Source organism: Mercenaria mercenaria, chromosome 5 (genome assembly GCF_021730395.1).
Source record: "Mercenaria mercenaria strain notata chromosome 5, MADL_Memer_1, whole genome shotgun sequence".
Classification (NCBI taxonomy): domain Eukaryota; kingdom Metazoa; phylum Mollusca; class Bivalvia; order Venerida; family Veneridae; genus Mercenaria; species Mercenaria mercenaria.
The window spans coordinates 12011444-12025730 of NC_069365.1; the positions used below are offsets into that span (position 1 = coordinate 12011444).

The following is a 14287-nucleotide window of genomic DNA, read 5'->3' on the forward strand; positions in this document are numbered from 1 at the left end:
ATATAGACAATGTATATGACAATATTATGATACTATACATGTATACTCAAATGTGATTGTGTACCGTTATGTATGTAAATGGATTTTGAAAATAAATGGGGTTACCCGAAAGGGGCCTCAAAAAAGAAAAAAAAAAGTTGAAGTCGGACCGATTCCCAATTGAGGCAGTGCCTTATTTCATATTAAATCACATGCATCTTACACTAATGTTATTTCATATCAATTCGATTAAGTTAAAAACAGATAACTTTGTTATGAAACAAATCAATAGCATCTTATAACATTCTGAAAACAGTGTTATAACTACTCTTAAGTATTTCATGAGACAAAAATGCATTGTATTTGAAAAGTAAATAAACGTGTATATTGCAATTGAAATTTTGCTCGAATTCTCACGTGCATGCATTTCTGCTTTTTTTACAGATGTCATCATGAGCGACAAGGAATTTCAAGAAATTATAAAACAAACCAGAAACGCAATGAAAAATGCAGCAACCTTTGAAAAAGACTTGATTAACAAAAATATCAAAGAGTTGCAAGAAGCATGGAGAAAGGTAAGTATGATAAAAGAAGATTTAATCATGCTATTTTGTAAAAACAAAATACTGACGAATGAAATGGCTTTTTCTTGCATACTGTTTAGATTTTTTCCGTGATATAATTTGATAGGTCATTAGACTTCTACCGCGAAATAATATTTCACGAAAGAACTCGTACATCTGTCTCGATAAAATAATAATATTTTTTATTACATACGCATCTACACATAAAATTGTTGTATAAATGATAAAATGTGTTATCCACCGTGAGTAAATCGTGCTTATAACGCAGAGCAAACATGAAAATTTGTATTTACGCATGTCCAATCGGAAGCGAAGTGAGAATTTACAAGAACATTCTTCTTGACAGTTACATAAACCTGTCTCCGATTTGATGCGAAATGATTTTGCAAACTAGGTAATTTTGAGTATTGTTTATTTCATCTATTTTTAAACGGCCACTATTTGCGGAAGTATTTTTCACGAGTGTTCCATTAAGATAAATGATCAATATTTTGCGACTTTTATGTGATTGTATTAAAATATCTTGCTGAATGAAAACTGATGTTGGCAATAGATTTTATTAGGAAAATAAGCAGCTGCAAGCTTAAATGCGAAAGGAGAGACGTGAAGTCACCATCGGGCTTTCGTACATAAACCTCTGTTGACCGAATAAACGTAAATTTATGCGGCAAGCCGATTCAATAAATTTGAATCTACCCTGGGGAAAAGTATCCTTCATCCTTAGCGGGGTTTAAAATAATTGTGCAATAACTCTATTGTGCAATAACTCTATTACATACTCTCGGCGATATATGACCATTTTGTGTCGATTCGTCGTAAAACCCAACTCACTATTACATACTCATATTTAAGTTACAATGGAACCTGAACGTCAATATAATTCCATGTTGAGGTTCAAGTTTCATATTTGGTGCGCGATATTGCTCATTACAGACCTGGAGCGGTCTTTTGCACATGTCCGGAAGAGAGTATCGATCGAAGCGCATGGCAAAAATACCGTCGCAAATTACTGCATGTCCGCACGCATTTAGTGTATAAAATGTATAATATACTGGCTAAAGGTTGTGGTTAATATTACCATGGTTACGAAACTTTATTCATGTTTTCACGAAAAGTATTGTTTTTTTTGTCGAAAGTTCATAAAATTTTATGATTATCGTAGGCCGAAATATGCCACCATATCATGCGTACATCTCTTACAACTATGCATACAATGTAATGTTATAAATAACGCGGCTTCTGCCAGGAACCAATGGGTGACAGAATTATCATTTCTTTGGACCAGGAACAAGTTTTTTGACCCAGATAAATTAGTCGAACCGGTGATACCATAGATAAACACAAGCCAGTGCACTCTAGGTCACAACAGCCTAAATAGTTTTCCCTATATATTCTATATAAAACTTACCCTTTTCAAAGAGCTACCAAACATAGCTAGACCCATTTCAGAGAACAAATCCTTACCTTATTTTAAAGAGTTATGATAAAACTGATATAAAATGAAGAGAAAAGTAGGGGTCATATATCTTCTAAGAGAGATTTCTCTGGTCACATTTGCTTACTGTAAACTGACATCAAAATCACACTGCTGTGACCTGGAAGTACTACTCATACTAAAATTGAGCTTGACTTCACCAAATACAGCCTGCTGTCCCATTTTTCCTACCAAAATGTCAAAAATACATCCACAATGAAATTTAAACAGAAACTAGCCTCAATTTAGACCTCTGTTGCCATGCCAAGTGAAAAATTAGTGTTCAAATACCTGGCAGCCATTACGCGACTAGACCAGATGGCTCCCACGCTGGTTCCTTTAGTATAGTTAGGCCTATAAGAAAAACTGTTTTTCTGTAATAGTCTCAATTTCATTTGTATAGTACCAGTAACACATCTGCATGAAAAATACCAAGTTTCAGCTTGATTAAATCAGTTTTCCAGGTTTTATGGCATTTTCAGTAATGCGGGTCCCTGCGCCAATTTTCCTTCAAAATTGATGTCGCGACATAATTTTTAACCAGTTCTTTTAGCCAGAGCTGGTTTACGCCCTATTTCATACATTTTTACCATAATTTGCAAGCAAATTACACAAATTACACTCTTACATTTTGAAATATACCAAATGTCCCCTCTGAAAGGTATAGATGGGCAAAATTTAGAGTGTAAATGTGCATTTAAAAAGAAATACACCCAACACAGTGAATATGTGATTTTTTTGGTTTTTATCAAGTTTTGCAGCAAAATTTCAATGAAATGCTCGTTTTTTACCAAAATCTGACCAAACTACTTCATTTATATCAATATCTGGACAAATCTCAATTTTTACCCACATTTTCTTATAGGTCACAATAGCTAAATAGTTTTCCCTATATATACTATATAAAACTTACCCTTTTCAAAGAGCTACCAAACATAGCTAGACCCATTTCAGAGAACAAATCCTTACCTCATTTTAAAGAGTTATGATAAAACTGATATAAAATGAAGAGAAAAGTAGGGGTCATGTATCTTCTAAGAGAGATTTCTCTGGTCACATTTGCTTACTGTAAACTGACATCAAAATCACACTGCTGTGACCTGGAAGTACTACTCATACTAAAATTGAGCTTGACTTCACCAAATACAACCTGCTGTCCCATTTTTCCTACCAAAATGTCAAAAATACATCCACAATGAAATTTAAACAGAATCTAGCCTCAATTTAGACCTCTGTTGCCATGCCAAGTGAAACATTAGTGTTCAAATACCTGGCAGCCATTACGCGACTAGACCAGATGGCTCCCACGCTGGTTCCTTTAGTATAGTTAGGCCTCTAACAGCGAGCATAAAGGTTGCAACACACTAAATAGCTGTTCTTTATTCTATATAAAACTGGCATATTTCCAATGGCCGCAGCTCACATCAGGACCCATCTAAATGTCTGTAACTTACATTTACTTGAAGAATATTGTCAGTGTTGAATAAAAATCAAAAGAAAAGTGGGGGTCATGTTTGATGCAAGAAAAATTATTTTCAGTCAAACACACAAACTGCAAAATCAGCTAAAAATGAGACCCCAAATCTAGTGGTGGTGTATGATCTAAGTTTCAATGAAAAATTCTGTGATGTTATTTCATTATGAAAATGCTACCTACATGTTAAGCATAGATCTGCCATGTGATTTTAGCAAAACAAAATGCAAAGAAAATGAGGAAAATACCTCTGCAGAGCAAAAAAAACTGAGGACTCTTTGTATCCGCAATTATGCGACTACCATTTTTTCGCGCCATTTTCCTATTTAGTGTCTGTATGCCGTAAGGCTATGTACAAATATGAGAAATTGTTCTTTGTTTCATATAAAATTCAGCTACTTCAGATAAACTTTGATACAGTTTATAGATTTTCTCTCCGCTGTAGACCTATTTTCCACATGAAATTCAAGGGCGGATTCAGGGGGGAGGGCGAACCCGGCGCGCCGCCCCCCCCCCCCCCCCCCGACAAAAAAAAAATCAAAAAACGCCGGAGCATAGGTAATATGTTTTTTGTTCTGGGTGAAAAAAAGTGCAAAATATGCATTTTTCTCGCTAGCTACGCTCGCACAGGTATTTATCTTTTGTTCTGGGTGAAAAAAAAGTGCAAAATATGCATCCATTTCTCGCTCGCTACGCTCGCACAAGTATTTATCTTTTGTTCAGGGTGAATAAAGTACAAAATATGCATTTTTCTCGCTAGCTACGCTCGCACAGGTATTTATCTTTTGTTCTGGGTGAAAAAAAGTGCAAAATATGCATTTTTTTTCTCGCTCGCTACGCTTGCATAGGTATTTATATTTTGTTCTAGGTAAAAAAAAAGATATAAAATGTGCATTTTTCCTTGCTCGCTACGCTCGCACAGTAAAAATCCAACAAAGTTTGCATGAGCTCCAATAACGCTCTTTACCATTTGTACAATATGCTAATAGTCCTTGGTAACCTCTCCCCATAAAAAATCCTCAGAAAACCAAGGGCTAAGAAATTCCATTCTGCGATACTTACGCAAGAATAAGTCTGATAAGTCATAAAACTTGGAACATAATTAGCATGTTATTTGGGGTCCTCCTTTGAAAATACCTAATAAAGTTCCTCAGAACGCCCAGAATGCACCAGAAGGATCCATTTTTTTTTTCAAAATTTTCCGGGGGGACATGCCCCCTCCCCAACACAAAATCCTGGATCCGCCCTTGAAATTCATACAGTTGCTTCGAGAAAACGAAAAGAAAAAAAGGGCTATTGAATAGTATGCAGTGCAATGCAAGTCAACTGGAGTCAGGTACCCTTATCTTTCCGCGTTTCAGAAAGCGGCCCTCAGAATAAACACCATACTTTCGTTTTTTTAAAGTAAACAACTCGAAAACATGCAAATATAGTGTCTTATTTTATGTAAAATACATTCCATGAGTGTAATGATGCCCTTTTGGTCTCCGGTTTACGCGCAAATGCGCGAAAAATGGAAAAATTAGGATCTATTTATTAGGGACTTTTTTCGAGTGTTTTACTAAAGTTCCGCTAACGTTTTAATGCGCAGAAGGTAAAATAAGCACTACTTCATCTAAAATGCCACGGATTTCATGTCTAAATTATAAAAATACCTGATCTGATCGGTAACAGATTTGGTGGTTACGCCACATAGATTCTGCTAATGCATCATTCATCTTATTAACTAGTGGTTACTTGCATCGTGTTCTTGGGAGCTTCAGTGGTGTATACTTATTGATTAAAGGAATATAAGTGGTTCCTTAAATGTTAAATGCGCTTACATATAAATTTAGCTGTTGGTTATGATGCGTTGTGACAGCATATATTGATACATTCTCAAATTCTTGTTCAAGTGGAGATAACCCCCTTGTACTAAAATACGGAAACACACTGTACCGAGATTGTTAATGCTACACTTCCGGTAACCGGGCAAACAACACATGAGCCGTTCCATGAGAAAATTAACATAGTGCGTTTGCCATGCCATGAATATACTACCACTTTAGATTTCATACAGTTTGCCGGGTTGTAGTGATGAATATAGCCAGTCTATCACTCTGATCAATGACATACCGTGCAAAGCCTGGTTGTAAATTATCTAAATACATGTACACTGCTGACTAGCGTACAAATTAAACCAACTAGAGCTAATGCGGTCTCAATCAAATCGAGTCTGCAATATTTACTCTTCTTAAGGACAACGAAAACGCACGCCCACATTATATGCATTTTATTACATGAAAATAAAACACTAACGACTCCATCAGATATATATCATAACTTTATTACAAAACGCAGACTTAACAACTGAAAATAATTCAAAATGTTTAAAATCAAATGTACACCAGTCCATCGAAGAACCTAAGGTGAAAATCCCAAAATCACTCTTTTTCATCACAGTAATGCAAACTTAACAAAGGCAAAAAAAAAATCCAAAACAAAGTCCCTCATAAAAGTCTGTTCGTAATGCCACCGTCGGGATCTTTAGAAACGACAATATCCTCCATCAGCGTCTCTTACAGATGTACATAGTCGTCTCATGGACCTTACTCGGGTGCGGATAGTCGCCTGTGGAATCTGACGCCATTCGGCCTGTAGTGCAACCCGAAGTCCTTGTACGTCACGAATGTTATTTCTCTTCCGAATCCGCTGCTTTAAGTGGTCCCAAAGGTGTTCAATTGGGTTTAAGTCTGCAGACATGGATGGCCAGTTAGCAAGAAGCTGTACCCCGTTTTGTTGCAGAAAATTTAAGGATACTCCCGCCACGTGCGGTCTTCCTGCATAAATAACGTCCCAGGATGCTGCTGAACGAATGGAACCAGGACAGGCTGTAGGACGGTATTAATGTATCGTTGAGCATTCAATCCTAAGCGGCGTCTTCTTCCTCCACGTCCCACACCTTGATCCAAGAAAGCAAGATCTGTCCTGTTGTTTGCAGTTATACCTGCCCATATCAGAGTCGACGCTCGTCCGCTGCGCTCGTCCTCCACAACACAGCTATCCCTGAACCTTTCATCACGGCGGCGATACACATGCTGTCTTCGGTCACTTGAATCGACCATTACTTTGGTCTCGTCAGAAAAAATAACGCTGTCCAATCTTTTTAAGCGCCAACGGGCATGGGCGGCTTCCCAGCATCTTCTTGCAAGTCTATGGCGTGGTAATAAGCGTGGGCCACAGTATGGCCCGTGACATCGAAGACCAGTATCCCTCAAACGTCGGCGAATGGTGCGATCAGAGACCGTCGGATTTCGGCGTCCTGGAATAGTTCTAGCAGTTTCTGCTGGTGTCCTAAACCGATTGGCAATGTGTACCAGGCGAATGTTGATATCTTGGCGTGCTGTCGTCACCCTCCGCTGGCCTGGTCTCGGTCGGTCTTTGACGGTACCAGTAGTACGAAAACGCTGGTGAAGCCGAGAAATTGTAGACCGTTGGACACTAAAACGGTTGGCGATTTGTTGGTAAGATACACCAGCCCGAATCTGTCCTAAAGCTACCAAGCGGTTATTTCTTTGTAGAACCATTGCGTACAATTTGCTAGCAAGTCTGAGTAGTTTTTTTTTTCAAATTTAGTACCTTTTATAGAGGAAAAGTGTGTGTGCATGCAATTTCCATGGGAGCTTTTGACAAAACATTACGATTTCTAAAACTGACCATTGGCATAGTTTGATATTCATTTTTATAAGGATTTTAATTGCTCATTTGTGTCTAACATTTCTAGAACGGTGTGAAAAACAAGTTAATAATTAACAGTTTAAAACATTAAATAATTTCATTTCATAAAGTAACAATGAACTGTTTCATTCTGTTTTCTGTTGTGATCGTATCACAATTAGCCAAAAGTGTTACTTTTGATTTTTGGGGTACTGTCTTTATTACGCAATAACTTCTTTACTATGCAATCAATTTTCATAATTTTGGTATCTAAATGACCGCAATGCATTTGGTTTTATGAAACTGTGAAAAAATATTTATAAGAAAAATATTTTCCTTGTTAAAATGCAATTATCCCGACCGTGCGTTTTCATTGTCCTTAAGTATATTTGTTTTGTCCTCTTTGCTTCCGAATGATCTATTTTTCAGATTTTGTTAGGGCCTAATATATTATGTTGTTATCTATTTCAAGAATTTTACAAAAGCAGTTGATAATTTTAGGTTTTTATTTAAAAAAAAACATCCTTACATCCTTTAAAGATGTTTCAGCAAATAACTTTTTATTTACACAACGGTATGTTCTTTGATTTTAATGCTCCCGAAGGTGGCCATATTAAAATCGGATTGTCCGTCCGTCCGACCGTAACTTTGTAAATTCTTGTCCGGGCTGTAATTCTGTCATCCATGAAGGAATTTTGATATAGTTTGGAATAGATATTAACCTTAATGAGACGACGTTTCATGTTTAACACTCAGACCCCTATCTACAAGGACAAGGTCACACTTAGAAGTCCAACATAAATAGGGTCTGTTTCGTGTCCGGATCGTAACTTTGCCATTCATCAAGAATTTTTAAAAGTACTTAGCATAAATGTTTATCAAAGTGAGAACCCTAGCTCCAATGTCAAGGTCAGACTTAGTGTTCAAATGTTAACAGGGTCATTTTTTGTGTCCGATCCATATTTCTGCCATCTATGGAGGGATTTTGAAATATCTTGGCATAAATGGTAACCATAATCAGACAATGTGTCACGCTCAAGACCCAGATCCCTTTCTCCAAGGTCAATGTCATATTTGAAGTCATATCTTAATAGATCTTTACGTGCCCGATATATAACTCGGGTTAATCCATGAGGGGATTTTGAAACAATTTGGGTTTATAAATGTTTACCTAAGGAGGCAATTGTTACGCGCAAGACGCAGACCCCTTGCTCCAAGGTCAAGGTCATTTTAGAAGTCATATCTTAATAGATCTTTACGTGCCCGGGTATATAACTCTGTTACCCATGAGGGGATTTTAAAAACAACTTGTCATAAAGTTTACCATATGGAGGCAGTGTGTTACGCGCAAGACCCAGACCCCTAGCTCCAAGATCAAGTTTATACTTAGAAGTCAAGTGAAAGGTTAAAAGGGTCTGTTTATATCGGTTCGTAACACTCTGTCAGTAATCAAGAAATTTCGAAAATTAATTAGCAGAAATATTCCCGATAACGAGGAAAACGTGCCATGCATAACAACCAGACCACTAGCTCCACGGTCGATGTCACATTTACAGGTTAACGGTTTACATGGTGTGCATAACTATTCTATCGATAAAGACATTTTAAAATTACATGGCATAAACGTTCCCTATATTGAAATGACGTGTCAGACGCGAGTCCAAGATCTCTAGCTTCAAAGTCAAAGTCGAACTTTGATACAAAAGTTAACATTTATGTTTCTTGTCCAGTCAATAACTCTGCCACCATCAAACATTACTTGTCGCAATTTTTCCCTATGATGAGTTAGTGTGTCATGGTCAAGATCCAGACCCTAGCTCTAAGGTCAAGGTTACCTTCGGAGAAATTTTTTATCTTGTCGACAAATGAGTCATACCTAAACTATACTGGCATATTTTGCGCATCGGACTGTAGCATTCTTGGGCGAACCTCGGGGGCGTTTGTCACTAATAGTGCCAGCTCTTGTTTGAGCTTCAATTCTGTCTTTGAGAGTTACATATATTTGTAATATTCCCTATAAAATGTCAAGGTCAGTAGTGGCTATTGTCAAGTTACCTTAAAGACACACCACAAACTAACTGTAACCTTTTGTATTTCCATGATGCTATCTGACTAAAGTACATCTCCTATAACGCTATACTTAGGATCTGAGGACGTGCTATTGATAGCCTCGTTCTGACGACCATTCCGCTAGCCAATCAGAAGGCTTACTTAAAACATTTTGTAAGAATAAAAAATCTATATTTAGACTGGGTTTTTGATATTTACATTTTTTGTGACGTAAAGTGTCAGATAACCGGTTAGCTCTGTCGGTAAAGCGTTAGCTCTGTCGGTAGAGCACTTGCTCTGTAAGCGACGGGTCCCGGGTTCGAGTCCCTGACTGCCTATACATTTTTCTTAATCTTTGACATTCGAACAAGTCGTCTGATTGGTTAAAATAAAAAATAGATTTACGAATAAACATAGCAATTCTGGAAATCAAAAATATACAGAAGACGAATGAGAATGGGTCATTCTTGGATCTTCGTTTAGAAGATAAGTACTTCAGTCAGATTGATCCATGATTGTAATTATACATTTTTTATATGGAGAAATGAGAAATAACAAGTATCTAATTACAGTTTGACAGTAACAGATATAAGGCTAAGACAATGTATTACTAAATATATTATTCAATTAATGTAGTAGTATGCACGGTACTTCATGTATTAAGGTGAGTTTAGACCACACTTTGTTTTTAAATACAGTGTAAGATAGTTATTATTCTATATTTTTTATAAAATTATACTGTGAAGAGAATGACTGAGTAAGTTTGCAGATGAATTTATGAAAACAGGGCTTAGCTTGTCCACCTGTCATCTTGTAGAATAGTTGTATGATACTAGTATTACCAGAATTATTTGCACAAAGTTCATGTGGGAGGAAAAAGTAGACCACTAGGTATTGGTGGGTCTTTAACTCTTCTATTTGTTGAATACCGTAAAAATAAATGCTATAGCCTATAATTAACGGTCAATGCGAATACGGTAATGTTACACACCGATAGCCACACGAAAACTACATGCAGATATAGACTTGCCACAGTTCGCTACTGCGGAAATCTAAAGTGGTAATATTGGACTGGGAATTCACGGCATGCGGCCAGCATGGATCCAGAACAGCCTGCGCATCCGCGCATTCTGGTCAGGATCCATGCTGTTCGCTTTTAAAGCCTATTGAAACTAGAGAAACCATTAGCGAATAGCATGGATCCTGATCAGGCTTGTCTGGATCTATGCTGGTCGCAAACGCACAATGTGGGTTTTCTCATGGCGCGGCTCATATATTCTTATCTGAATCTAAGTGAAATAAACAGTTTTTTCGAAACACTACCTTACCACTACAAACGCACCCTGCTAAGATCGGACGAGTGTGTATATATATATATTATGAACTTCATGTGGAAAATAGGTCTACAGCGGAGTGAAAATCTATAAACTGTATCAATATATATATATATATATATTGATACAGTTTATAGATTTTCACCATGCAGTAATACTTGTACCATCATTTTGTCAAACAATAAGAGTTTGGTTTTAATATCAAAATTTACCTTATCAGACAATGATAAAAGATTATGATAAGCTCTAAGCGCTTGATCATGCAGGGATTTTACAGCTCCTGACATATTACCAGTGTATTAAACTTTACACCTAAGTACATAAGATTATCCACTATTTCATTTTTTTCTCCATTTAGGATAAAGTCAGGGTAAACTTTTTGTTTACGCTTTTCAAACACACATATTTTAGTTTTGCTAACGTTAATTTTCAAGCCCCATGTTTCTGAATACTGGTAAATACTATCACTTTATGCCTGTAGGCTTTTCGGGTCAGTAGTGAACAAGTCAAGTCAAGTCAAAGTTTATTCGGCAAAAACATATACATGTTCATCGCCAATTACAATGTGGCGGTACATACACATTTTACAGAAAAGTATGAGTCATATATGGTATGAGTGGAATGTACAATCAATTATAAACATATTAAGCATTATGACTAAATATACACACAAGCAAGAACATTTCATTCATTACAATACTATTAGCATAAAAGTAGCTACCCAACTGCTTCGTTCCTTTTAAACGTTGCGAAGTAAATGTACTTTCCTAAATTTAGAAGCTTACTTCTTTGAGTTAAGCTCATAATAGATTTGAATTTATGAACACTAGGCCATACACAGTAATATTTTGGCAAATACTGTTTCCTTAAATCATAATAAAAAGGACAAACCAATAAGAAATGATATTCATTTTCAATTTGTTGCATATTACATTTTGTACATAATCGCTGACTCCTCATAATATTTCTGAATCTTCCTTCTTCATTCGCCAACTAATGCGCAGAGCATCTGAATCTAGATAAAGCTGTTCTATATCTTATGTAATCAATATATGATAAGTATTTTTCTTGACAAAAGTCATTTTTAAAGACATTATAACTTTCTAGTTTTGAAAATGTACTAATGTAACCCGAATAGTAAGATTTACTTCCCTTGATTTATATCTCGCCATTTGTAGTTTGAATAAACAAGCAGAAGTAGTGATCTCTCTTTCGATAAGGTTTGTATACTTTATAAACTACCTTCTTTTACCAAAATAATAAAGTTTTGTAGTGTAAATTCATACATTAAAATGTATAGAACTGTTGTAAGAAACAAGTAGTGCAAATCACCTTACTTCAATAGAACGCTCATTGAAATGTGAAGCAGTCATCAAACGCTTATTAATGAGGATAGTGTCGATACAGCTTACCAATGAGAAAATAGAATCAGGATTGTCACGTGATGTTAGTCATTTAAATACGGCAGAACGGCTTAGGAAATCAGATGGTTCCCAGGCACTGGAGACGAAAGGTCGAAACAGAAAAATAATTATTATAGAAATTAATTGGGGCTTTGCAGTAGAATAGACTATCTTAATTTATTATCCGTGTTCTCCTTGAAAGCTCTGCTACCTTGGAGAGGATAAATAACTTAATATAGGATAGTAAAATACCGGGTCGTAGTTGAGATCTATAGGTAATTAAAACAGAAGGTTGTATAGGCTCATGTTAGTTGGAGATATAGAAACATATATAAGACATACAACCAATACAATTTATTAATACCATTTGTTCGTATTAGTTGAACATATTTACAAGTAATTAACAGTGATTTAACTATAATTGTTTATTTCCTATGAAATCAATCTAAATCATTTACGAATCAGTCATTTGTCTAAAATCATAGGCCAGGAAGCCCAAAGGAAAATTTGATATAAAAATAAACATATAAGGTTTAGCTCGTATGAGTTGACTATAGACAAGAAATTTCAGTTAATAAGTGTTTCAAGTCGTGTGATTTATATATTCCGCTCGGTAAACGTTACCTTAAGTTCTGAATGCCACTGTTGTAAATAATGATCAAATATTCTTTGTATTACTGCATTTATTTGAACAATACTAATATTATTATGATTCCATAAGTAGGAAAATCCTAGATCAGACAGCAAACTTTTCACATTTTTTGACCAACTATTCACTAATATTCCATTGGCGTCGGTTAAAAACATCAATTTATGTAATAAAGAGTTTGGAGATTTCACAATCCTGTACCAATACTTAATAATTATAACTTTACGCAGGACTGACAAAGGAAATCTGCCAAATTCACCAAAAACTGCTGAAGTCGTTGTCTGTTGTCGTATACCGAGAATCTGTTTCAAAAATTTGAGATGATTTTTTTCTATATCAGGTGCTTTATGAAATCCCCAAATCTCTGATCCGTATGACAGAATTGGTAAAATCATGCAATCAAAAAGTTTTACCTTTTCTTCAACATTCAAAGAAACTTTATCAAACAATGTATTCAAAGAATATAACGCCTTCAATGCTTGGTTAGACAATGATTTTTGAGCTTGAAAATATACTGAACAGCAAAAGAAACTATCCAGATGTATAACTGGTATATTTTGAAATAAAAATGAAAATAAAGCAGTATCGTCTGCAAACAATAAGAAGTATATTTGTAATTCATCCAGGGTGAAGGCCTCATTATTATCATTTTGCAAATTTTCATACATGTCATTTACGAAAAAAAATAAACAAAAGAGGTGAGAGTGGTTCCCCTTGTTTTACGCCCATATAACTGTCAAAATAATCAGAAAGAGACCCATTTGCTTTCACATAAGATTTAACACAATTATACATACTTTGCAACATAGATACTACTTTGGAAGACACGCCATCATTTAGCAATTTAAACCAAATACCATTCCTGTATATCATATCAAAACATTTTTGGAAATCTATAAATGATGCATAAACCTTTTTCTTTTCATGTTTAATTATTTATCAATAATAGAACATAGAGCAAAAAATACAGTCTACAGTACTTTTATCTTTTCTAAAGCCGTATTAAAATTCGTTCAGTAATTCATTGTCTTCATATTTGCGCAGCCGCATATCTAACATTATAGAAAAAATCTTAGAAATATACTTGTTAGAGTAATGCCCCAATAACTATTTACATCGTTTAAGTTGCCCTTTTTAGGTACTGGCACTACAATACCTTTACATTAAAAATATGATTGAACAACTTACACAAAACAGGCGCTATGACAGTCTAGTTTTCTATGAATATTTCAGGGATGAGCTTGTCAACACCAGCACTTTTCCCCATCTTTAAGGAAGAAATGGCCTTTATAACATCATCAACACAAAAATCACAATCTAACTGTTCTACATTTACAATATTAATCTCATCACTACTCAAATTCTCTTCAACATTTATATTTGTGAAAATTCTTCCATATTTCATGTTAGGTGTATAATCGAGTCATGTGCGAGAATTTAGGTCACCTACCCAGAAAACAACCACACGGTCACTGTAATTCCGTATTTCAGTATTATTATGCTCAAAAAAGTCAAATTCGTATAGTGTAGAATTATTATTTCTATACAAAGCGGAATTTTCAGGCGGTATATAGCTCACACAAAAGTAAGAATCATATTTGGCACAAGTAAAATGCTGATCAAGTTTAAACCAAATTATACCTCT

General features: G+C 35.5%; 1 protein-coding gene across 1 annotated transcript in view; it reads left to right on the forward strand.

Annotated features, from left to right (window-relative positions):
• The first annotated feature begins 430 nt into the window (after positions 1-430).
• LOC128557250 (uncharacterized) overlaps positions 431-14287 on the forward strand; it is a 45737-nt gene continuing 31880 nt past the window's right edge. Inside the window, exon 1 of the mRNA XM_053544433.1 lies at positions 431-554. Within this exon, the coding sequence (XP_053400408.1) occupies positions 432-554 (123 nt within the window). The 5' untranslated portion in view covers position 431. The remainder of the gene's footprint in view (positions 555-14287) is intronic.